At 41.5% G+C, this 21,359-nt stretch overlaps 1 protein-coding gene across 5 annotated transcripts; it reads right to left on the bottom strand.

Annotated features, from left to right (window-relative positions):
- Positions 1 to 1,984: 1,984 nt before the first annotated feature.
- Positions 1,985 to 21,351, bottom strand: PRKAB2 (protein kinase AMP-activated non-catalytic subunit beta 2). Of its 5 annotated transcripts, XM_036344054.1 has the most exons (9): positions 20,756 to 20,891; positions 17,641 to 17,702; positions 17,394 to 17,510; positions 15,733 to 15,899; positions 14,631 to 14,724; positions 14,271 to 14,391; positions 10,684 to 10,817; positions 9,863 to 9,931; positions 1,985 to 6,774 (listed from the first exon to the last, which is right to left on the bottom strand). In XM_036344054.1, exons 3-9 carry the CDS (start codon positions 17,394 to 17,396, stop codon positions 6,697 to 6,699), a joined length of 666 nt encoding a protein of 221 aa, XP_036199947.1. In that variant the 5' UTR covers positions 17,397 to 17,510; positions 17,641 to 17,702; positions 20,756 to 20,891; the 3' UTR covers positions 1,985 to 6,696. The 5 variants fall into 5 exon arrangements, with proteins under 5 accessions (XP_036199947.1, XP_036199944.1, XP_036199945.1 ...); XM_036344051.1 differs by lacking the exons at positions 17,394 to 17,510; positions 17,641 to 17,702 and adding an exon at positions 21,222 to 21,351 and having other exon boundaries at positions 20,756 to 20,936; XM_036344052.1 differs by lacking the exons at positions 17,394 to 17,510; positions 17,641 to 17,702 and adding an exon at positions 7,836 to 7,872 and having other exon boundaries at positions 20,756 to 21,184.
- Between the last annotated feature and the right edge of the window lie 8 nt (positions 21,352 to 21,359).

The raw sequence follows: 21,359 nt of genomic DNA, 5'->3' as shown, positions 1-21,359 counted from the left end.
ACATGACATCTACCACTCTCTACCTAAAGCCTGCAGGCATAACTTGATCTGCTGTTAAAGGTTTGAGGTTCACTGTTTCAGTCTGTTTCCTTCACAGGCCTTCATTACCTGTCCTACTATGTGTCTCCACTTCTTTCAACTCACCCTATTCTCACCCTCTAGTTACTCCCACAGTGTCCTTCTCCTCTCCCCCTTAACAAAATTTAATTCAGTTAAATCTTTAGAGCAGCAAATATAAAGGAGACTGGCTGTGTTGCTTTTGGAAAAGTCCAGAGGCCAGATATGAAAAACATAGTGAAGCCGATACCGCTTTGGCTCAGTGGATAGAGCGTCGGCCTGCGGACTGAAAGGTCCCAGGTTCGATTCTGGTCAAGGGCATGTACCTGGGTTGCGGGCACATCCCCAGTAGGAGATGTGCAGGAGGCAGCTGATCAATGTTTCTCTGTCATCGATGTTTCTAACTCTCTATCTCTCTCCCTTCCTCTCTGTAAAAAATCAATAAAATATACTTATAAAAAAATAAAAAAGAAAAACATAGTGAAACAAAGAGATAGAAAATAAAAATTAGCCCTAGCTGGTTTGGCTCAGTGGATAGAGCATCAGACTATGGACTAAAGCAGCCGTGGGCAAACTACGGCCCGCGGGCCGGATCTGGCCCGTTTGAAATGAATAAAACTAAAAAAAAAAAAAAAAACAAACCGTGCCCTTTTATGTAATGATGTTTACTTTGAATTTATATTAGTTCACACAAACACTCCATCCATGCTTTTGTTCCGGCCCTCCGGTCCAGTTTAAGAACCCATTGTGGCCCTCGAGTCAAAAAGTTTGTCCACCCCTGGACTAAAGGGTCCCAGGCTCGATCCCCAGTAGGGGGCGTGTAGGAGGCACTTGGTCAATGATTCATCACTGATGTTTCTGTCTCTCCCTCACCCTTCCTCTCTGAACCAATAAAAATATATTTTAAAAAAATAAGACAAAAGAAAAACAAAAATTACCCTGGTATAATTATGGCCCTGAACAAAGCCATCTGAGGAGTGATTTGCTGTCAGAATGAAGTATATAATCTGTTTTCATGTATAATGAAGTATATGTCTGGCAGGGAAAGGACAGTGGTTCTTATCCCCGGATGTATATTAGAGTAATCTGGGGATTTTAAATATAGATGCCTGAACCCCATACCAGAAATTTTCATTTAATTGAGGTAAAGGTAGTAGACTGGGCATCAGTATTTTTATGGAATCTGCATAGTTTATACGCATGTGTACCAAGGGTGAAAAAATTAATCTAGGACTTGAGCTAATCCACCCCGGGATGGCTAAGTGTACAGTTTACAGAAAGTGCTGAAAATTAAATCATAGGGTTTGCACTTCTCTAGCTAATGTCAGCATACCCCGGAACAAAAAGAAAAGAAAAAGTGGCAGATGTAAAGATGACATCACTTGTGTTCTACCCTGTAAATTCTCTCATTTAAATGTGCCTGTGTGGCAATTTACATTCTTTAGGTCCTGAGACTACCAAGGCAGATAGATCTCTTTTTTAAAATACACTTTTTATTGATTTCAGAGAGGAAGGGAGATGGAGATAGGAACATCAATGATGAGAGAAAATCATTAATTGGCTGCCTCTTGTGCATCCACTACTGGGGATCGAGCCCACAACCCCCAGCGTGTGCCCTGACCAGGCATCAAAACCTGACCTCCTAGTTCATGGGTAGACACTCAACTACTGAGCCACATGGGCCAGGCTTAAGATTTTTAAAAATTGAATTTTAGAGAGAGGGAGAGGGAGAAACACTGATATGAAAAACAGCAATCAACTATTTTCTGCACACCCCTATCAGGGATCGAGCCCACAACTCAGGCATGTGCCCTGACTGGGAATAGAACCAGCAATCTTTCAGTACTGGTTCGGGTGATGCCCAAGCAACTGAACCACATCGTCCAAGGCAGCAGACAGATCTTGATAATATAATCAGTAATCAATGAAGAATTCAATATTGCTGCATAATACTTTTATTCAACAGTTTTATGGAGAAAAACAATTTCTGTATGTGCAACATCACAACTTTCAGACACATCAGAGTTCAGTGACAAAATCCATTTGGAGAAAAGTTTTCAAACCCATTCTTGTGTGTTACTCCTCTATGAAATATTGAAAAGCAGCTCTGCACCTCAGCACTAAAGGTTACAAAAAGCACCATTTAAGGGACTCACATATTTAATTCTTTTCAAATTATAGTATTATTTCCCCTTTATGACAGAACTTCACTAATCCAAAATGCTTCAGTATAACAATAACCAACATCCTCCAATTTACCATTATTCAAACAAGTCTTACATAGGGGGCTCAGTGTGGAATTAGAATTAATAACATCAGTGAGCTTGGCTGTTCTAAAACCTGAACCTGGTTAAGGTTAGTGCTCTGTAGACGAAAACAGAAAAGTAAGATGATCAATACATATTGATATTGATATTGAAATGGTAGGTATCCCTTGACCATTTAACCTGACTACAAAATCCAGTGTTTAGTATATTTTCACACCAATCTTACTGCAAAAGTACTGTACTACACACAATCCATTTCCAATTAATGTTAAAACCAATAAAAATTTCAATTTTTAACAAAACTTACTCACTTCAAAGCTCAATTGAGAAAAGCAAATCAAGACAAAGCCCAAATATGAATCCTAGAGAGATTCCATTACTAAGAATTGGAGTTCATAAGTAGCAGATTTAATTTTTTTTCTTTTCTTCTTTCTTTCTGCTTATAATTTAAATTTAAAAATAAATTCTTTTACTCCAAAAGTTTGGGTTCATTGCAGAAATCACAGCCCTTCAAGCTCCAATTGAGAATGGCGCTTAAGAAGAGACAAATGCCTAGGTCCAGACTTTTAAAAGACAGACCTTAACCCCGTCCCCTCCCAGGTCCACCATCCCATTGGTAACTGGAATCAGCAGTCCCTGGCAGAAGACAGCAAGAACTTGGCTTTAAGGATGAGTCAGAATAATGTAGGAACAAACTGTATCTGCGAGTAAGCCCATGCCCCAAATCACTAGAACATGAGGATTTAGAAACCTTTGAGAACAGAATGTATTTCAAACACACACACACACAGAGACTATTGCATATCATTTTTAGTTGAGGTCAAAATTTTAAAAGCCCTGTTTCCCCAGTTAAAAGCAGGAAATTCTACCATTAGTATGTCACCTTCATTTATAGCCCACAATAATATAAGCCCAGTCTGGAGGTAACACTTCTTTCAAAGTTTAACTTCATTTTAGCAGCAAACATGGAGTACCAATACTTTTCAAAGGTTTTATCTCAGATTCAGTAGGTCATCAAGAGACTAGAAATAACTGGAGGGGAGTAAGTAGGCCAGGGTTTGTGGGATTCTCTCAGGAACTTCTCTTAGATTCTTCTTTTATAGGATTTCTTTACCATGTAAGCATTGTTTAAAAAAAGCCAAACTATTAAGGCCAAGTGTGCCCTTCACGGGTGTTGCTGATAGTGGTTGAATCCCATTCAACGCTAAGCATGACTTGAACCTTCTCCATACCAGCAAGATGCCTAACATTTATTTTAGGTAATGTTTGACTTGAGACCCTGATAAAGTCTGCCTGACAAATGAAGTTGCATCAGAATATAGAAAAAAAGGATAGAGAACAGGAACAAGAGGTGAAGGAATGATGTTTTTTATAGTAAATTCTATACAGTGAAATCCAAAGACACCAATATGTTGTGTCTGATTTAATTTTTTTAAAAAAGGATAGTTCTCAGTTATTCAAGTCTTTATTTTTCTAGTATTACTCCTCAACTCAGTCGTTCTTTCCCCCCCATAATCCCAAAACCACGATGTAGTTCTTTAAGGATTAATCCTCCTGAGAGCTACTTCCTTATTCTTTTGACTCTTGTGAAACTGCTATAGTCCCTCCCAAAAGAGCTAAAAATATTTTTTCTTGCTTTTATTCATTTATCAAATCTGCTAAACTCTATTCTGCAGAAAGTAAACTATTCCTTTAACCAATACAAAAGAATGAGTGGCTATACTTGGGGCTACCTTCCTCCCTCCCTATCTACCTTCTAAAACAGTTTCTTGGGGACAGAGCGTGACACGGCTTCCCAGGGCCACGGGACGTATTAGCGGTATAAAAAGGAACAATACTCAAGGAGCCATCATCCAGTTCCTCTCACCCACACCTTCCATACCAGCTATTAGGCTCCCCTGTCACATCTGGCTGAGAGATTACCTCAGAATTTGGGAAACTGACGCCCTCGGCATCTTTCCTGATTAGAAAGATGTGAAGGTCACCAGCACCAAAACCTACTGTCACTGAAGCCAGACCCAATTCATCAAAGCCTTTGGCCGGAAAGAAATTGAAGGGATCTCTTTTCCTGCCCCCTCGACTGACATACCTGTGTGGAACAAAAATCTTCATACATGAACACATAGGCAATTACATTTCAATACTGTTGACCAGAAATGTGAGTGCAACAAAATCCTTTATTAACCACCAAGATTCTGAATCCCCCTAATTGGCCCACTTATTTAATGGGTGTTAGATAAAAACAAAATTCTAGATTAACTGAAGATGACATAGATCCTAAGAGTTGGTTAAAATAGGATTTGGCCTGGATTTTTTTTAAATGGCACACTATTCAAAAAGTGGTTGGGAGTATAAAAGTTCTCCACAAAAGCTTTTTGCTGCAGAAAGTGGCCTTAAGTGGCTAAAGCAGTATTTATTCTCAGCAATTAACCACCAAAGTACTTAGCAATTTGCATTCCCAGCAAAACACCACCACCAGACCCTACTGCCTCATATGGGGATCTAAGAGGTCTACATACCCAAAGATAACTGCCTTCAGCTTTGTATGGGAAAGCAGGAGGTAACTAAACTGACCTGTGGATGCCCTCAGTGTGGCTGGGCTCACCTGAGCAGTCAAGGAGTCTCTCAAGCATCAAGTTTGGACTCCTTCGGTGTTGAATGTTTGACGTGCATTTACCTGTAATGGAAGAGCCACAGATACCTGGAAAATATGCTTTATCTTTGAACCCCAAGAATAGATTGAATGCTACTTTTCATTCCACAAATGGAAATCACTGACCCCACCTCATTATCAAATATGTTTTTTTGAAAAGAGGCAGTACAAAATGATGGTTGAGAACACCAAGGGTGCTTTCTTGCTTTTTGGCCTAACACATCTTAAGTTGAGGTTACCTTTTAGGTGCATCAAATGAGCCTGAATAAATCTGTACCTAGAGCAGTATTTAGTGTAATGATGTGCACAGGGTTAGCTACATTACTTACTGTAAGATTAAGAACTAGACTAGGGAAGAAAATCTTGGGAACCCTTTATCAAGAATTCTCCTATGAAGTCTCATAAGACCAATGAAAAGGCATTTTTAATTAAAGAAAAATGTAGGCACATAAAAATCTTTCAAGGATGAAAGACATGAAAGTTTTCCCTGGCTCACTCCCACCTTCAAGGCTGTCTGCTCGGAGAAAGAGAACATGGAGCAGGGCCAGGCCAGGTAGGAAAACCCATAGGGATGTGCCAATACGGCCCAAGCTGTGGCATCAAACTAAAACAAGAACGTAGACCTTCTGCATTCCTGCCTTTATTTTTCTTGTTAATCCTCACCCAATGATACTTTTTTTCCATTGATTTTTATAGAGTGGAAGGGAAGGGGAGAGAAAAATCGATGTGAGAGAGACACATCGATGAGTTGCCTTCCACATGCACCTCAACCAGGGCCAGGGATTGAACGTGCAACCCAGGTATGTGCCCTTGACCGGAAATAAAACCCATGACCCTTCGTGAGAACACTGGCCAGGGCTTCCTGCCTTTCTTATAATGCTGAGCCATTTTCCTTAGTAGAAGTTAGAGCAAGTGATAACAAAGTAGCCTTGGCCTGTGCTGGGCTAAAAAGGACTTTCTGGCAGCCCTAGTCTCTGAGGAGGGTCAGATATCATACAGACTTTGAAAGGAGTCATTTACCCAGTGAGTTTTTGTGTTAGGGGAGGGTCATGTATAGGATCTGAAAGAGGTTATCAAAGCAAGAACGTAAATGAGAGGAAAAAAGGATTTTTGTGGGGCATCTGGTATTATATAAAAAACCCAGAGTGTATCCTCAGGTGAGGATAAAAAAAAGACCACCACAAAACAAACCAACCAACTAGCAACTGTGTTGTGCCATATACTCTGGGAATACAGAAAACCCATGCAAGAAAAGCTGCCCCTGAAAGGAGGCAGCTGTAAGTAGAGCCCCGAGTAGGGCACAAGTCCATCCCTTGGAGAGCCAAGGTAGCAGTGATAGACTCTCCACCCATCAAGGATACTGAGTTTGCTCTTCATTTTAGTAAAAAAAGCTTCCTATAATGAAGGCTCTTCCTGCAGCATCCCCAATCAGCTCTTGGTGCATCCCTAGAGGCAGAGAGAATACATCTAGCTAGGAGGCGTCCACTAACCTTCCTCTCATACGTATACATATATGAATTTTTTTCTTAAAATGAACGCCATGAATTCATAAACCCCGCATCTTCAATCAAATGCAAAAGCAGAGCATCCTACTCAGAGGCTCTGAAACACACATATCAGCCTCAAAGCAAATCAGCCTTCCAGTCTCAGGTCAGACGAGTCTAGTCCAGAAAGGCAAGGAAACTGCTTCTGGAGCCTGGGAGGCCGAAAGGGGTCCCTTCAGATGGGCTTGTACAGCAGAGTCGTGACATACTTCTTCTTGTAGCGATGGGTTGCACTAAGGACCATCACACTGTCCTGCAAGGAAAAGAAACATACGCAGCTATTTCATCAGTTCAAGTGGTACACAGTTGCTCGCTTTTAAGAGACATAGTTTGATATTATAAAAGGAGTTTGGTTTTAGAGTCAAATCAACTGAAGTCTGATCCTGAATCCTACTGTTACTCTGTGACCTTGAATAATCTACTTCATGTCTGTAAGTCTTTTTTCTCATCATTAAAAGGATAATACCTCCCATTAAGGTGGCTCTGAGGTTTACATCAGAATATCTGGCATAGTACCTGACGCATAATAGGTGCTGGTGTTGAAGAAAGATTAGTCTCCTATTTCACTCCTTCCCCATTTTAAATGTGAATATTGGGTTTAAATCTAGCAAAGAAAAAAAGAAAGAAACACCCTGGCAATCCATTTATGGAAGGAATCTTAAATGCAATGAGAAGAAAGGGCAGTGATCTTTTTAGAAAACCATTTTCAAGCCCTGCAGCAGGTCTAATTTCCATTTAAAAAGTCTTCTTTGATCAAGAGGGGACTCAGGAATCCCCTTCTATCTTTGAATAAAGTAGACCCCAAAATCCTCCTAGGAAAGACACCCAATCCAACTGATTAATTCCAAACAGCCTAAACAATCTGGGTCAAGGCCAAGGTGAATCACAATACTCAAGACCAGTGTGAAAAGTAAAAGGTACAATTTCCCAGGCTGTGTACCACAAGAGAAGAGCACAGGCCTGTGGACATCCATTGATATAGTTAAGGAGCAGTAACAGGAGGCAAAAGTTCAGTCAGATCCCAAAGAACCCAAGCAGATCCAATTGAGAAACCAGTGCATCTTCCTATTTCCCCCTATACTGTTTGTCCACAATCAATGCTTCCCAGATTAACATTTTGTGACCAGAGAATGCTGATCCCAGCCTAAATATGACATAAGCAAGGCAGGTAAAAAGTTCAACTCCAAGAAGGGTTTGGTAGAAATGAGGGGCAGTGAGAGAAAGACCTACTGGGAAAGACCTGGCACAGTAATATCTAGGAAAGAATATGGAATGAAGATAGGGTTGGACTTCAGTCCTTTCTCTGGTACTTACTGGCAACATGACCTTCTCTGAGCCTTAGTTTCTTTATCTATAAAACAGGGGTTAAAAATAATACTTACCACACAAGGTTATTATAAAAAATAAAATCTGTTATATTTTTAAAGTACCTGTGAAAGAAGTCATTAACCTGTTAAAGAAGCTGTATCAATGATTTCCCTTATCTGATGCACATCTAAGAAATATAAGCAGCTTAAAAAGATGATTAGGGCCCATCCTAGATGCACTTATTCAAAATCCCTGGGATGTAGCCTGGGAATCTGTATTTTTACAAACTCCCCAGGTGATGACCATCTGGTAACTGTAGAGCAAAACTTTATTCCAATAGCCAAACCACAAAGACATGACTAGACTGAATGACTATCTCCAACCTAGACTCTAAAACAGCAGAGAAATTAAGAAGGACTGTAAGAATTGGAGGGGACATTGCAAATCTGGTCACATTTCTCCCAATATAGGAGATGCAACCACTTGGGTATCTATGAATGAGGCACCTGAAAGCAGCTGTGTCCACCTTTAAAAAGTGAGGGCTTTGATATCACATTTAGGTATTCTTTGAATTGAAGCTAAACTTGATTTTTGTGCAAGTGGAATTTTAGTGCTATGTACTCAAACTTAGTTAAGTAGGTAATACAGTGGTTATAGCTACCCACAGGGTAAGCTAAGAACACGTATGTCTGTATCTATGAGTTTCAGTTTTATATTCCACACGTAAGAATTATATGGTTCTTAGCTTTTTCTGACTGATTTATTTTGCTTAGCAAAATATTCTCAAGGTCCATCCATGTTATCACAAATGGCAATATTTCACCTTTTCTTATGGCTCAGTAGTATTCCATTGTGTGTGTGTGTGTGTATCTCACATCCTTTATCCAATAATCCATCAAAGAACACTTTGGTTGTTTCCATGTCTTGGCCTCTATGTATAATGCTGCAATGAACATATGTGTATATATAGATCTTTGCAAATGAATGTTTTCAAAGTTTGCAGGTAGAGACTCAGAAGAAGGATTGCTGGGTCATATGGTAACTCTATTCTTAATTTTTTGAGGAGCCACCGTACTGTTTTCTATAGTGGCTATACCAGTTTACATTCCCACCAGCAGTGAATGAGGGTTCCTTTTTCCCCCACAACCTCTCCAATATTTGTCTTGTTGATAATAGCCATTCTAACAGGTATGAGGTGGTATCTCATTGTAGTTTTGATTTGCATTTCCCTAATAGCTAGTGAAGTTGAACATCTTTTCATATATCTGTTGGCCATTTGAATGTTTTCTTTCAAGTGTCTGTCCAGGTCCTCTGCCCATTGTTAATTGGATTATTTGTTTGTTTGGTGTTGAGTTGCATGAGTTCTTTAAGTATTTTGTATATTAACCCCTTATTGGAGCTGTTGTTTGCAAAAATCATCTACTCCATTGATTGCCTTTTAGTTTTGGCGGTTTCTCTTGCTGTGCAGAGTTTTTTGAAACTAAGATTTAAAAAAAAACACAAAAAAACAAGACACACAAAAAACCCCACCCACTATTTAAAAAAGTTCTTTCTCTCTCTCCCCCAATTTTTTTGGGGGGGGGAGGGGGAGGCAACAAAAATTTTTGGTGGCCTAAAAAAATAAGTAAATAAGTTATTTCTTTATATGCCTGGCCAGTGTTGCTCAGTGGTTGAGTGTTGACCCAGGAACCAAGCGGTCACCCGTTCCATTCCTGATCAGGACACATGTCTGGGTTGCAGGCTCAATCCCCAGTATGGGGCATGCAGGAGGCAGCCAATGGATGACGTTTCTCTCTCACTGATATTTCTATCTCTCTGTCCCTCTCCCTTCCTCTCTCTCTAAAAAATCAATAAAAACTTATTTTTTTGGGGAAAAAATAAGTTTCTTATAATTTGACCGTTACTGCCAGCCTCAGCTTCAGTGAAGTAGCAGAGCAAGTAATCACTGGAAAACATGTGTTACCCTTATGTGTGGGATATAAAAGTGAAATCCATCTTGGGGAGCTCTGTGAAGAGCCAGCCCCACCACTTACCTTTATGGACAACGCATAGAGATGGTTCAGCATAACATGATTTGGTTCAGGCAGCAAGGCTGGATCACACTAAGAGAAAAAAAAAATCCCTAAGTGGGGTTAAATGCACAGTCTTAAGCAGGCAGTTTATTCTTCCTCCAAGCCCTTTGGGATTGTTGAGAAACTAAACTATTATATATTGTTCCTTTTACATACTGCACTCATCCTTGTATACGTCAATAATACAGTCTCATTACAGGAAATCAGGAAAATTCTGAGTCCAGGACAGAAATGCTAAGCCTCAGCATCAATTCATCTTCCTTAATAGAGCTAAGACAAAAACGTTGCCCACAACACACATAGAAGATACAGGCTTAAGAGGCAACAGTAATCTTAATGGGAATCATGTGAATTGACTAGAGATGTAAATTATATGAAAACCACACACAAAAAAGAACACTTTACACTTCTTTTCTATATCCTCAAATGATAAATGTGCCCCAAACAAATGACATAAGTTCCCGAAACTGGTTCTAGTAATCCATAGCTCTGAATTCCTTGAAGCAGAAGACAACTATGAATTCTGATATCAGTACCTGGAAAAGTCACAACTCAGCCCTAGAAAAAAGAAACTAATGATATATGTATCTATATATGATATCTATATATAATTATATGTATGATAACAATATGAAAAGATTAGATTTCTTTTTTTTCCCATATATGTGATGTTTTCTCTTTACACATCTTTGTAATAATCCCAACCTCTAGGATCAGTAAACTTTACCTCAAATGGTCCCAGTGACCTCAAGATGCCCCAGCAATACTCTCAGGATACTCACAGAAATATTAGTGTCCTTGTTAAGAATAACTTGGAGAAGGTGAGGAGGCAAGATGGGCGGGGATTTGAATCTCTCCTCAGATCGAAACACATACATTTCTTGACTATAAGGGCCTGGGGGTGAGCTGGAAAGGTCTGGAAGACATTTATCCAAATATAAGGGAAAGTTAAGAGAACTAGTAAAAATGCATGAAAAAAATATCATCATGGCATCTAATAATAAATACATAGAAGTCACGAATCATAAACTTGTGACATGTTGGGTCTACCACTGTAAGGCAGACAAGAAAAAGTCTGAGTTATCCTGAACATAAATTAGGAAGTTCCTCAACCTGGCAACATGATATGGAGGACACAGGAGGCGATGAGGGGAAAAGAGGCAGGTTTTGGGAAGAAGTACTCCATTTGTCAGTTTCCTCATTCATAAAATAAAAAGAATCTCTACCCTATTTCACAATGTTTTTAAAGGACTCAAATAAGAAAACAAATGTGACAATGCCTTGTAACTGTAAAACAGTATAAGAAGATTAGATTTCTTCTTTTTTTCCCACCCAAAAAAACAGACAAGGTTATACACTCTAAGATTACTTATATTACCATGATTGCAACAATGAGGACAAAATTACTAATAATATAGTAGTCATTAGGGAAATGCAAATAAAAACCACAATAAAATACCACTTAACACGCATTTAGATGACTATGATAAAAAAGACTGACAAGAACAATAATTGTTGGCAAGTATGTGGAGAAATTGGAACCTTTGTACTGTTCCCATTGCTGGAGGGCATGTAAAGTGGTGCAGCTGCTTTGAACAGTTTGGTAGTTTCTTCAAAGGTTAAACATAAAGTTACCATATGACCCAGAAATTATATTCCTGGGTATATACCCAAGAGAAATGAAAACATATGTCTACACAAAAACTTGAACACAAATGTTCAAAACAGCATTATTTATAATGGACTAAAAGCAGTAACAAATCCAAATGTCCATCAGCTAATGAATGGGTAAACAAAACAAATGATATAAGTTCCCGAAACTGGTTCTAGTAATCCATAGCTCTGGGCCTGAATTACTTGAAGCAGAGACAACTATGAATTTTGATATCAGTACCTGGCAAAGTCACAACTCAGCCCTAGGAAAAAGAAACTATAATGATATATATCTATATATGATATCTATATATAACTATATATATGTTATACAGTAGAATAAAATTCATACAGTAGAATTTTATTCGGCTATAAAAGGAATAAAATACTGATACATATTACAACATGGATGACCATATTAAGTGAAAGAAGACAAACACAAAAGACCACCTATTGCATAATCCCATTTACATGAAATGTCCCAAACAGGCAAATCCATAGATACAAAGTGGATTTGTGGTTGCTAGGGACTGCTGATAGTTATGGGATTTCTTTCTGGGGTGATAAAATACCCTACAATTAGACAGTGGTGATGGTTACACAACTCTGTGAATATACAAAAATTACTGAATATACAAAAATTACCCTTACACTTTAAGGGTAAGTTTTATGAATGTGAAAAAAAATGAATAATGGTCCTGGCCGGTTTGGCACAGTGGATAGAGCATCCGCCTGGGGACTGAAGGGTCCCAGGTGGATTTTGGCCAAGGGCGCATACTTCGGTTGTGGGCTTCGGTGCCGGTCAGGGTGTGTGTGGTAGGCGGCCACTCAATGTGTCTCTCTCACATCAATGTTTCTCTCTCTGACTCTCCCTCTCCCTTCCACTCTCTCTAAAAATCAATGGAAAAATATTCTCGGATGAGGATTAACAACAACAAAAAAAGTATAAACCAGAATAGAAGAAAATATATAAAAATAAAGAGAACTATAACTGTTTGCTTAACAAATTTTAATATGTTTATAGTTTCTAGTGAAAAAATAACCAGTATAAGAACTCATATTTCAGTTGAATATATGAGAGGCAAAAGAGTAGCAATAATATTGTTATATCAAGAAACATCTTAAAACTATGTAGAACTTGAAATTTTTCAGAATACTGTAATTTTGTCATGTGATCCACAAAACACCCCATGGAAGTACTTAGAAAGTTTTTATTTCCCTTTCATTCAAAATTAAAAAAACAAACTGGTTAAGTCATTTGCCCAAAGGTACGTACTTAGCAAGATGTTCACTGAGTGCAGATTCCTAATAAAATGTATTTTAAACTTTACCTCAGTGGATCAGGAAATTGGGTAAAAGAGGGAAGAAAGAAATATCAAAAGTATGCTAGTCCTCTCTCTATATAATTATGACTATATGTCTAGTATTTACTGGCTGCTTTGTCAGAATAATGAAATACAAAAATTTAGTTACAAGTGGCCTCATGATTTAATTCAGTATTTTTTTTTTTTTTTTTTTTTTTTTTTTAGTTTAATTCAGTATTTTTAAACCCTTTTTATTCACAGCCACACTTTGTGCCCTGAGATTCTAATATGCCCCATTTCAGGTACTGTGTCTCCTCAATTGAGAATCATTGAGAATCTAAGCCTCCAATTTTATTCATAAGGAACAGAGAACCAAAAAGGTTGAAGGACTTGTCCAAGATGGCAAAGCTAGTCAGTAGCAGAGGCAGGCTTTGCGCCCACAGGGAAAAGTGCGCTCACTGGAAACTGCACACAGTTCTGTAGGCAGCCATAGCCTTTATTGTAAAGTAACAAAATGGTAACTGAGTGTGGTTAGCAAGTCACCCATCTGGTGCTGCAGCAAATGCACCTAGAGATGAGGGCCTTCCTTGGAAAAAATATTGGGAGAACAAAAGGATACAGGCCTTTTACTCTTCCAAGGCATTTAAAAAAAAAAAAAAGAAGAAGAAGAAAGAAAGAAACACAAAACTTCAGTTAACATACACACACAAGAATTGTGGGGTTTTGAAACCCCTCTTTCCCCAAAGACTGCCATTCCTGTAGGGTCCTATAACACTGGAGGCAAACCAGACAACATCTAGCCCCGGGCCAAAGGTCAATGAAAAACTTGAAATATTGTTAGAAATGGATTTTTCAACTATAGGTCATAGCCCATTATTTGCCAAAAAGGAAAGGATAAAATAGAAAACAGAGTGCATCATATGTAGAAAAGGCAAACACTGTTCTGCAAGACTTGTATTATACTAGTAGAGGTGTGTGTGTGTGTGTGTGTGTGTGTGTGTGTGTGTGTGTGTGTTGGGTTATAATGTAAATCCAAAGTTTTACTGCAGATCCTGATTAAGTTTGAAATCAACTACTCTAAACTGAGATTTTTTTTTTTAATCTCAGAGCATGGGACCAAAATGCTTACAGAATTACATAGGATGGGGCAAAAAGTAGGTTTACACTGTATGGAAAATAATAAAAACGATAAATAATAATACAAGCATAAACTCTGTATTTCGCATACCCACAACTATAAACCTACCTTTGCCTCACCCTGTATATAATTTAGAAGATTCCTGAAGAGAAAATGAAAATAAAACACACAAATAAACGCAACAAAAATTCTTTACAAAAAATAAAAACCACTCTTGGGAAGGAACATGCATTATAAGAAAAACATCAAGAAAGAACAAATACTACAAAATTACCTCGACAAGATGTCTCCGAGCTTTCCATTGAATCTAGTTTTAAAGCATCAAACACCTCAAAATCAGACTTTTTGACATGGATCAAATTGTTAATTGTGCCAAGCTGACTGGTAACCACAGGCTGAAACAGTGAATGGGAAAAATTTATGAGTCCCTGTTTCAAATCCATCTCTTCCATTCAACTCTCCTCTTTTTTGAAAATGATCATACTCGCCACCTCCACCTTTTGTCAGGAGATAAATCCTCCAGTGCAGGAGAGTTGCTGCCCAGCAACCTGACAGCAGTGAAGTTTGACACCCAGGGGAATAACAGCTAGGAGGAGACTGAGTCAGTGCTTACCCTTGGAGGTCAAGGCCTTACCTCCGATGGATCATGAACCCACTGTCCATCCACAAAGAACTTGTACTGATGCTCTCCCTCAGGGAGGTCCAGGATGGCCACAAAGTCATTATGGCTACAGAAGAAAACAGAAAGTTAAACAGGCCAAGTTCTTATCAGAAGACAGAAAGTAAATGTAAAAACCATGAGGCCATCAAAATATCATACCAATTATCCTCTACACTGCTAGGTGATTATAGCCTCTGAGGTAATTTATAAACCCAGTTTCCTTTCCTATATCATGTTCAGCATGTATTTGCCAACCCCTCCCAATAACTTTAGTTCTTAACTAATGTCTGGAAAAGAATAATAAAAAAATGTTCATCTCCCCAAATGGTTCACCTTAGTACAAGTATTTTGCTTCAGCAGAACAGACCCCTCACAAGTGTAAATAAGATAGCAGGGCCGAAACCGGTTTGGCTCAGTGGATAGAGCGTCGGCCTGCGGACTGAAAGGTCCCAGGTTCGATTCCGGTCAAGGGTATGTACCTGGGTTGCGGGCATATCCCCAGTAGGAGATGTGCAGGAGGCAGCTGATCGATGTTTCTCTCTCATCGATGTTTCTAACTATCTCTCTCCCTTCCTCTCTGTAAAAAATCAATAAAATATATTAAAAAAAAAAAAAAGATAGCAGGTAGGTTCAGGATACGGAAGTGGCTCAAGGTACCCTTTCCATATTTTGGTGAGGATCTTTTGGAAAATTACATACTGATAGGTAGGCCATTCTGATAACCAGTTAAATAATTCATTATTGCCCTGGAGGCAACAAATAACATTAGAACTTCACAGTGTGTTTCGTTTTAGTGCAGAAGTCAGAGCAACTAGACTCAGCTAGTTATATAAAACACTTCCTACAAGCGTAGAAAGGATTTGAATTAATACAGTCCTAAAGAATGTGCCCACAAAACTATAAATACCTCTGAGTAGTAAAACACCTCTGACTCACTATGAAATTAAAATAAAAAAAGTCGCAGATATAGTCACTGGTCACAGAAAATGTTCAAGAGTCCCTGGCAGGTAGAGAGTAGTCCCGCCAGGTCTCTACTCCTGGACTCTGTAGACTCAATCAAGAGACTTGTCTTCACCTCTTAATCAGTGGAATCTTGGCGCTCCAATTGTTGAAGGACCCAGAGATGAAGACCTCCTTGCCTCCTTCAGACCAGCGGATAACAGTGGGTCGGGCCTGCTGTGTGGGCTTTACGGAGTCCTCCAGATCCTGCTGCCACGATACAAACTCTTTGTCCCCAGGGAGCTGTAAGAAGGATTAGGTCATCCCTAAATTGTGACCCAGGAATTCTTAAAAGGTCACTCTCGTCCCTAGAGCAGAGAGCGGTGCTAGGTTTCTGCTAAGGATCAATCAATAAGCCCTGAAATGAGCAAGTGTGGTTTTGAACATACTATAGACCAGTGGTTGGCAAACTGCGTCTCGGCAAACCGCGGCTCGCGAACCACATGTGGCTCTTTGGCCCCTTGAGTGTGGCTCATCCACAAAATACCACGTGTGGATGCACACGTACAGTGCGATTGAAACTTCGTGGCCCATGCGCAGAAGTCGGTATTTTGTGGCAGAGTCACACTCAAGGGGCCAAAGAGCCGCATGTGGCTCACGAGCCGCGGTTTGCTGAGCACGGCTATAGGCTAATAACTCATCTAGGACCAATATGGTCAAATAAATGGCTTATGCTCAAGGGCTGCCCAAATCACATCCTAACTTCCAAGTCTGTTTCCTGTTACCACATTAACTCACAGGCAGGCAACTATGATATGCTTCTGAGTGCGTAAGAGAAAAAATGTGAAAATGAAGTATCTATATATATAAAAGCCTAAGTGACCTAACGACTGGTCGACCGGTCGCTATGACGGCACTGACCACTAGGGGTCAGATGCTCAATGCAGGAGCTGCCCCGTGGTGGTCAATGCACTCCCACAGCCAACCTCCCGTGGTCCTTCCCCTGGGCCAGCAGGCCTACCTCTCGAGGTCCCTCCCCCAGGCCAGCCACCCCAATAGCTGGCCAGGGCAAGAAACCCCACCCCTGCATGGATTCATGCACTGGGCCTCTACTCCCATATAATAAAAGCCTAATATGCAAATCGACCAAACAGCGGAACGACCAGAGGAATGACTGGTCGCTATGTCGTGCACTGACCACCAGGGGCAGACACTCAATGCAGGAGCTGCCCCCAGCCCGCAGGCCCCAGGCAAGCCAAGGAGGGTGCCAGCGGGAGCCCCCTAATCACCACGCCTGTTTCCCCACAGAGGGAGGCAACCGGTGGCAGAGGGTGGGGCCGGCGAGCGGGCGATACCAGGCTGGCCAAGGCAGGTGCCAGTGGGGGCCCCCCCAATCGCCCCACAGAGGGAGGCAACCACTGGCAGTGGGGAGCGGGGCCAGCGAGTGGGCAGTGCCAGGCCAGCCAAGGCGAGTGCCTGCAGGTCCCCCATCCCCAGTCACCCCACATATCGGCCCTGATCGCCGGCCAGGCCTAGGTACCCTACCTGTGCATGAATTTCGTGCACCGGGCCTCTAGTGGTTCTTTAAAAAATAATTACATTCGCCATGTATTTTTCACGTGCAAGTATGAACAGCTCTCAATTATCAGTTGCAATGGAAGATAGAGATACTGAATTTCATAAATAATTCATAAACTCCATTTTAGCTAATAGGTTACAAAGGGCATTAAAAACATAAAAACCAGATCATTGTTTTCTTAAGTTTTGAGAATTGGTTATGAACTCTTATTTACCCACCATACTAATTATTTCAGGAGTAGGAATGAAAATTCCGGAGCCTCAAGAAACATCAGGTCAAAAACACAGCTTCCTTCAACAAAAGCAGTTCCAGTATCAAATGAGGTCTGTCGGGCTCTGAAAAATATGGACTCCTTACTTAGTTTCTTTTCATTACCACGTTGGGAAATTTCCTGGGACTGAGAGACTGAAGAAAGAGGTTGACAGTGCTGCCATCATTACATCAGAGTTTATTAAGGGAACTTACATGAGGTTCATCTTGGGCTTCAGCAAGATAATGTGGATAAACTCCAAGCCCTGCAGCAGGCACTGAAGAAATATATAGAACAGAGCAAAATGGATAGGAGTACTGGGGCAGGAGCCGCCCTAGATAAGGTGAAATAGCCTTAGTGCCTGCCCAGGGCAGGGCAAGGACTTGTTCTGGAACCAGTACACCTGGGACCTATGGGAGGGGTCAATCAAACAATCTCTGAGCGGATTTACAGGAAGCAATCTCTGTTCTGGCGGGGATCTAGCTGGATGTAGGTAGAGGACATGTCTTAGAATAGTCTCTCCACACACCATCCTTTTGAAGGAGAGTTGGCAAACTATGGCCAGTAAGCCAGATGTTTTATAAATAAAGTTTTATTGGAAAATAGCACACTCATTCATTTACTTAGTATTCATTTACTTACTTAGTATCTCTCAGCTGTTTTCATGCTATAGTGGCAGAAACGGGTAGTTGTGAGAGCCTATATGGTCTGCAAAGTCTAAAATATTTACTACCTGGCTCTTTACAGAAAAAAGTTTGCTGAGCCCCACTTTACATAGGCTTAAATGACGTCGGTAAGTAGAGAAAATAGACTGTACAGTATCAAGTGAAAAGATTACCAAATAGCCCTGGCCAGGTGACTCAGTCGGTTGGGCACCATCCCATGCACTGAAAGGCTGCCTGTTGGATTCCTGGTCAGGGCACATGCCCAGGTTGCAGGCTCGATCCCTAGTTGGGGGGTGTGCAGGAGGCAGCCAACCAATGTTTCTCTCTCACATTGGTGTTTCTCTGTCTCTCCCTCTCCCTTCCTTTCTCTTTAGAATCAATAAAACATATTTTAAAAGGAGATTATCAAATAAAGTAATGTTGTCTTTTTTTTTTTAAAGGGCTAGCTTATTCATTTGGGCTTTATTTTCAAAATGGCTGCGGCAGTCTACCTTCCACACTGCCTCTCGATCGTCCTCAAAACTGCACTGAGTCACCAGTAGCTGTATAATCTGAAGTAAACAGAGAAAGAGAAATGAAGGCACTTGCACATTATATAAATGGCTTAAGAGAAAACCTGGTCTCCATATTCTTAAAGCAATGCACTCTTGTCTGACAAGCTGCATTAGAATTACAAAATGTCTACGTATGTCTAAGAATAATTCTCAGATTCTGATTCAAAGATAGGGCCTGGGAATCTCTTTTAAGTTTCCCATATAATAATGTTAAACAAAGAAAAAAAACACCCCTCATTTTTAGAGATCTGTCCTAAAATAGATAAAATAACATATGACATGTCTGGAATTTGCTTCAAAATAATTGGTGGGGAGAGTGAATGGATATAGGTTATATAAATTCATTCATGATGTGATCATTGTTTAAACTGGGTGACAGGTATTTAGGAGTTCATTACATTGTTCTTCCTAAACTTCGAAACATGGAAAATGTTTCAAATTTTCCATAAAGTGTTTAAACAAATATCAGCTGATTTTCATGTGCAAACAGAATTGAGAACTGAAGAAGGTTGGCATTCAAACCAATGTAGGCCCCACTGCCACTGTTTCTATCAGTTACTTTTATGATTTAGGATTTTCGATTTAGAATTTGAAAGCTACAAACTATTAATATGCCTAGCTTTGGAAGAAAGCCCTTCCATGTATGACATGACATTTCTGTGGTAGATATGAGTACAGCTGACTAGCAGAAAGACTGTTTACTCCAAGTTAAATTGTCAGCAAAGTCATCAGGGAAAGAGACAATTAGAATTACAGTATGAAATGTTCAAGTAAAACATTGAGGGAAGAAGACAGTAACTTGAGAACTGTAAAATTTTAGATTTGGTAGAGATCTTAGGAATGACCTGAACCAATTTTCTTATTTCACAAATGGCAAGACCGAGGGAAGGGAAAGAATGATCCGAAATAGGCTCCATTTCAGATAGAGCCACCTGGCTTCAATCCAGGAACACCGATTACCACACTCACAGTTTGACAAAAACGCTATTCTTAATTCCTGAGTCATCAATGTAGGAAAATGGGAAAAATACAGGGAGGTAGATCACATTGAGAAACCTGGAATGAGTAAATTCTGATGGCTGGATGGACAGCCCAAATGATGAGGAAGGAGTCCAGAAGTGGGAGAAGAAAGGAACAGAAAAGAAACCCCAAGAAATGGTCCCTTTAATCACCCTCAGTCCTCCTTTCTCTGATGACGTTCTCAGTTGGGATCCAAGAAAATAACCAAATTCTATGCGCCACCAACTAGGCAGATCATTCTCTGTTGAAGAAATAAGAAACTTCAAACACACTCCAATCTCCTCAATCTCTCCATTTTTTTTAACTTCATAATGCATTTAATGCTGACAGCTCTAAAAGTGATTAGAAGCATTTGGATGGTAATCATACTGCTGTCAGCTCCATCGGTCCTTGCTGTAGAGTGAACACAGGTTACTGCTTTCCTGAAAGACCTAGGAACGGAGAGCAAGTTCTCCGGAGCAGCTGTGGGTGGTCCTTCTCAGCCATGGTAGCATTATGAAGTACTGCTACGGGGAAACGGGGAAAGCCTGGAATTATTTGCTCTGCCGCTTGAGGAGCAGCTGGGCAGGAGAGAAGCACAACCTCAGTCACTGCAGACGGCCAGAGTATGGGGCAGAAACCGAGCAGCGATGTCCTTGATGGAGCCCCACTGCCAGGAGAAAGTACTCAAGTAAGCAGGCGGTTGCCACTCACCGCCAAGCCAAAGGGAAAAGGACCCGAAGTGCTGAGCTCCTGGAAGGGTAAACATGACATTCGTTTCCCCACCTCGGGGCAAATGTGAGACACTGGAGTTTTCCACCGGCGCTTACAACCTATATAATCACCAATACTTTGGAAGAGGACACCTTCCTGTTAGAGAATCAAAGATAAGGGGGCGAGCGTCCTCCTTGTCATCCTAAAAAAGTGGCCAACAGAGCGGCCGGAAAACGAGAAAAATCTCACTTCTGTTTGGAGGCAGCACTGCAAGAGGAATCGCCATCCAACATCTCCACCCCCGGAAAATCCCCTGAATTCACAAACGCCGTCACCTGGACCAGCGGCGCCCAGGCCGCCGCAGGATCGCCGCCCGCGGGGGGCGTGGGCTCGCTCACCTTGGCGTCGGGCAGGCTGAAGACGCTGGGGTCGTCGGTGCTGCCCACCATGATCTTGTGCTCCTTGCCCGGGCCCGGGCCGCCGGCGCCCTCCGCGCGCGCAGCCTTGGCGCCGTGGCGCTCCCCGGCCACCCGGTCGCTGGCGGTGTTGCCCATGGCTGCGGCTCGCGTCGGGGGCCACCTGTCGTGGGGAACAACCCGGGGCGGGGAACACCCCGGCGGCGCGTCAGGGGCACCTCCGGCCCCGCCCCTTCGCCCGGGGTTCCGGTTCAGGGAATCCCCGCCGCAGGGAAGCCGGCTCGGGGTCGCTACCCTCCCGGGCCTCCGGGAACGCCGTGCGCACCCGTCTCCAGCCGCCTCGCTCCCTCGCTGCGCGCAGCCCAGGAATCCCGCTGTCGGGAACCCCCAGGCATCCCCACGCTCACGCCCGCACCCCGACCCCCGCCCGCGACGCGCTCCCGCCTACCCGGCCGCCGATGCGATGGGTGTTCCGAGGAAAAGGCCACCAATAAAGTTATTGAAATTGAAGCCGCGCCCGGGTAGCAATCCGGGATTCCTCCTAAAATGGCTACAGCCCGCCCCACCCGCGCGCGTTCCCTGCGGC

Source organism: Myotis myotis, unplaced genomic scaffold, assembly GCF_014108235.1.
Source record: "Myotis myotis isolate mMyoMyo1 unplaced genomic scaffold, mMyoMyo1.p scaffold_m19_p_18, whole genome shotgun sequence".
NCBI classification, from domain to species: Eukaryota; Metazoa; Chordata; class Mammalia; order Chiroptera; family Vespertilionidae; genus Myotis; species Myotis myotis.
The sequence above is the reverse complement of the archived record's forward strand: the minus strand, read 5'-3'. Positions and strand labels throughout refer to the sequence as shown.

Excerpts from the sequence above, each read along its gene's own strand:
- PRKAB2 (XM_036344051.1), bottom strand. The coding sequence starts at position 20,911 with ATGGGCAACACCGCCAGCGACCGGGTGGCCGGGGAGCGCCACGGCGCC. Across the intron at positions 10,818-14,270 it reads CTCGGAGACATCTTGTCGAG|ACCTTTCCAGCTCACCCCCA; the intron begins GTAATTTTGTAG and ends AATGTCTTCCAG. Across the intron at positions 9,932-10,683 it reads ACAAGGACACTAATATTTCT|TGTGATCCAGCCTTGCTGCC; the intron begins GTGAGTATCCTG and ends TTTTTCTCTTAG.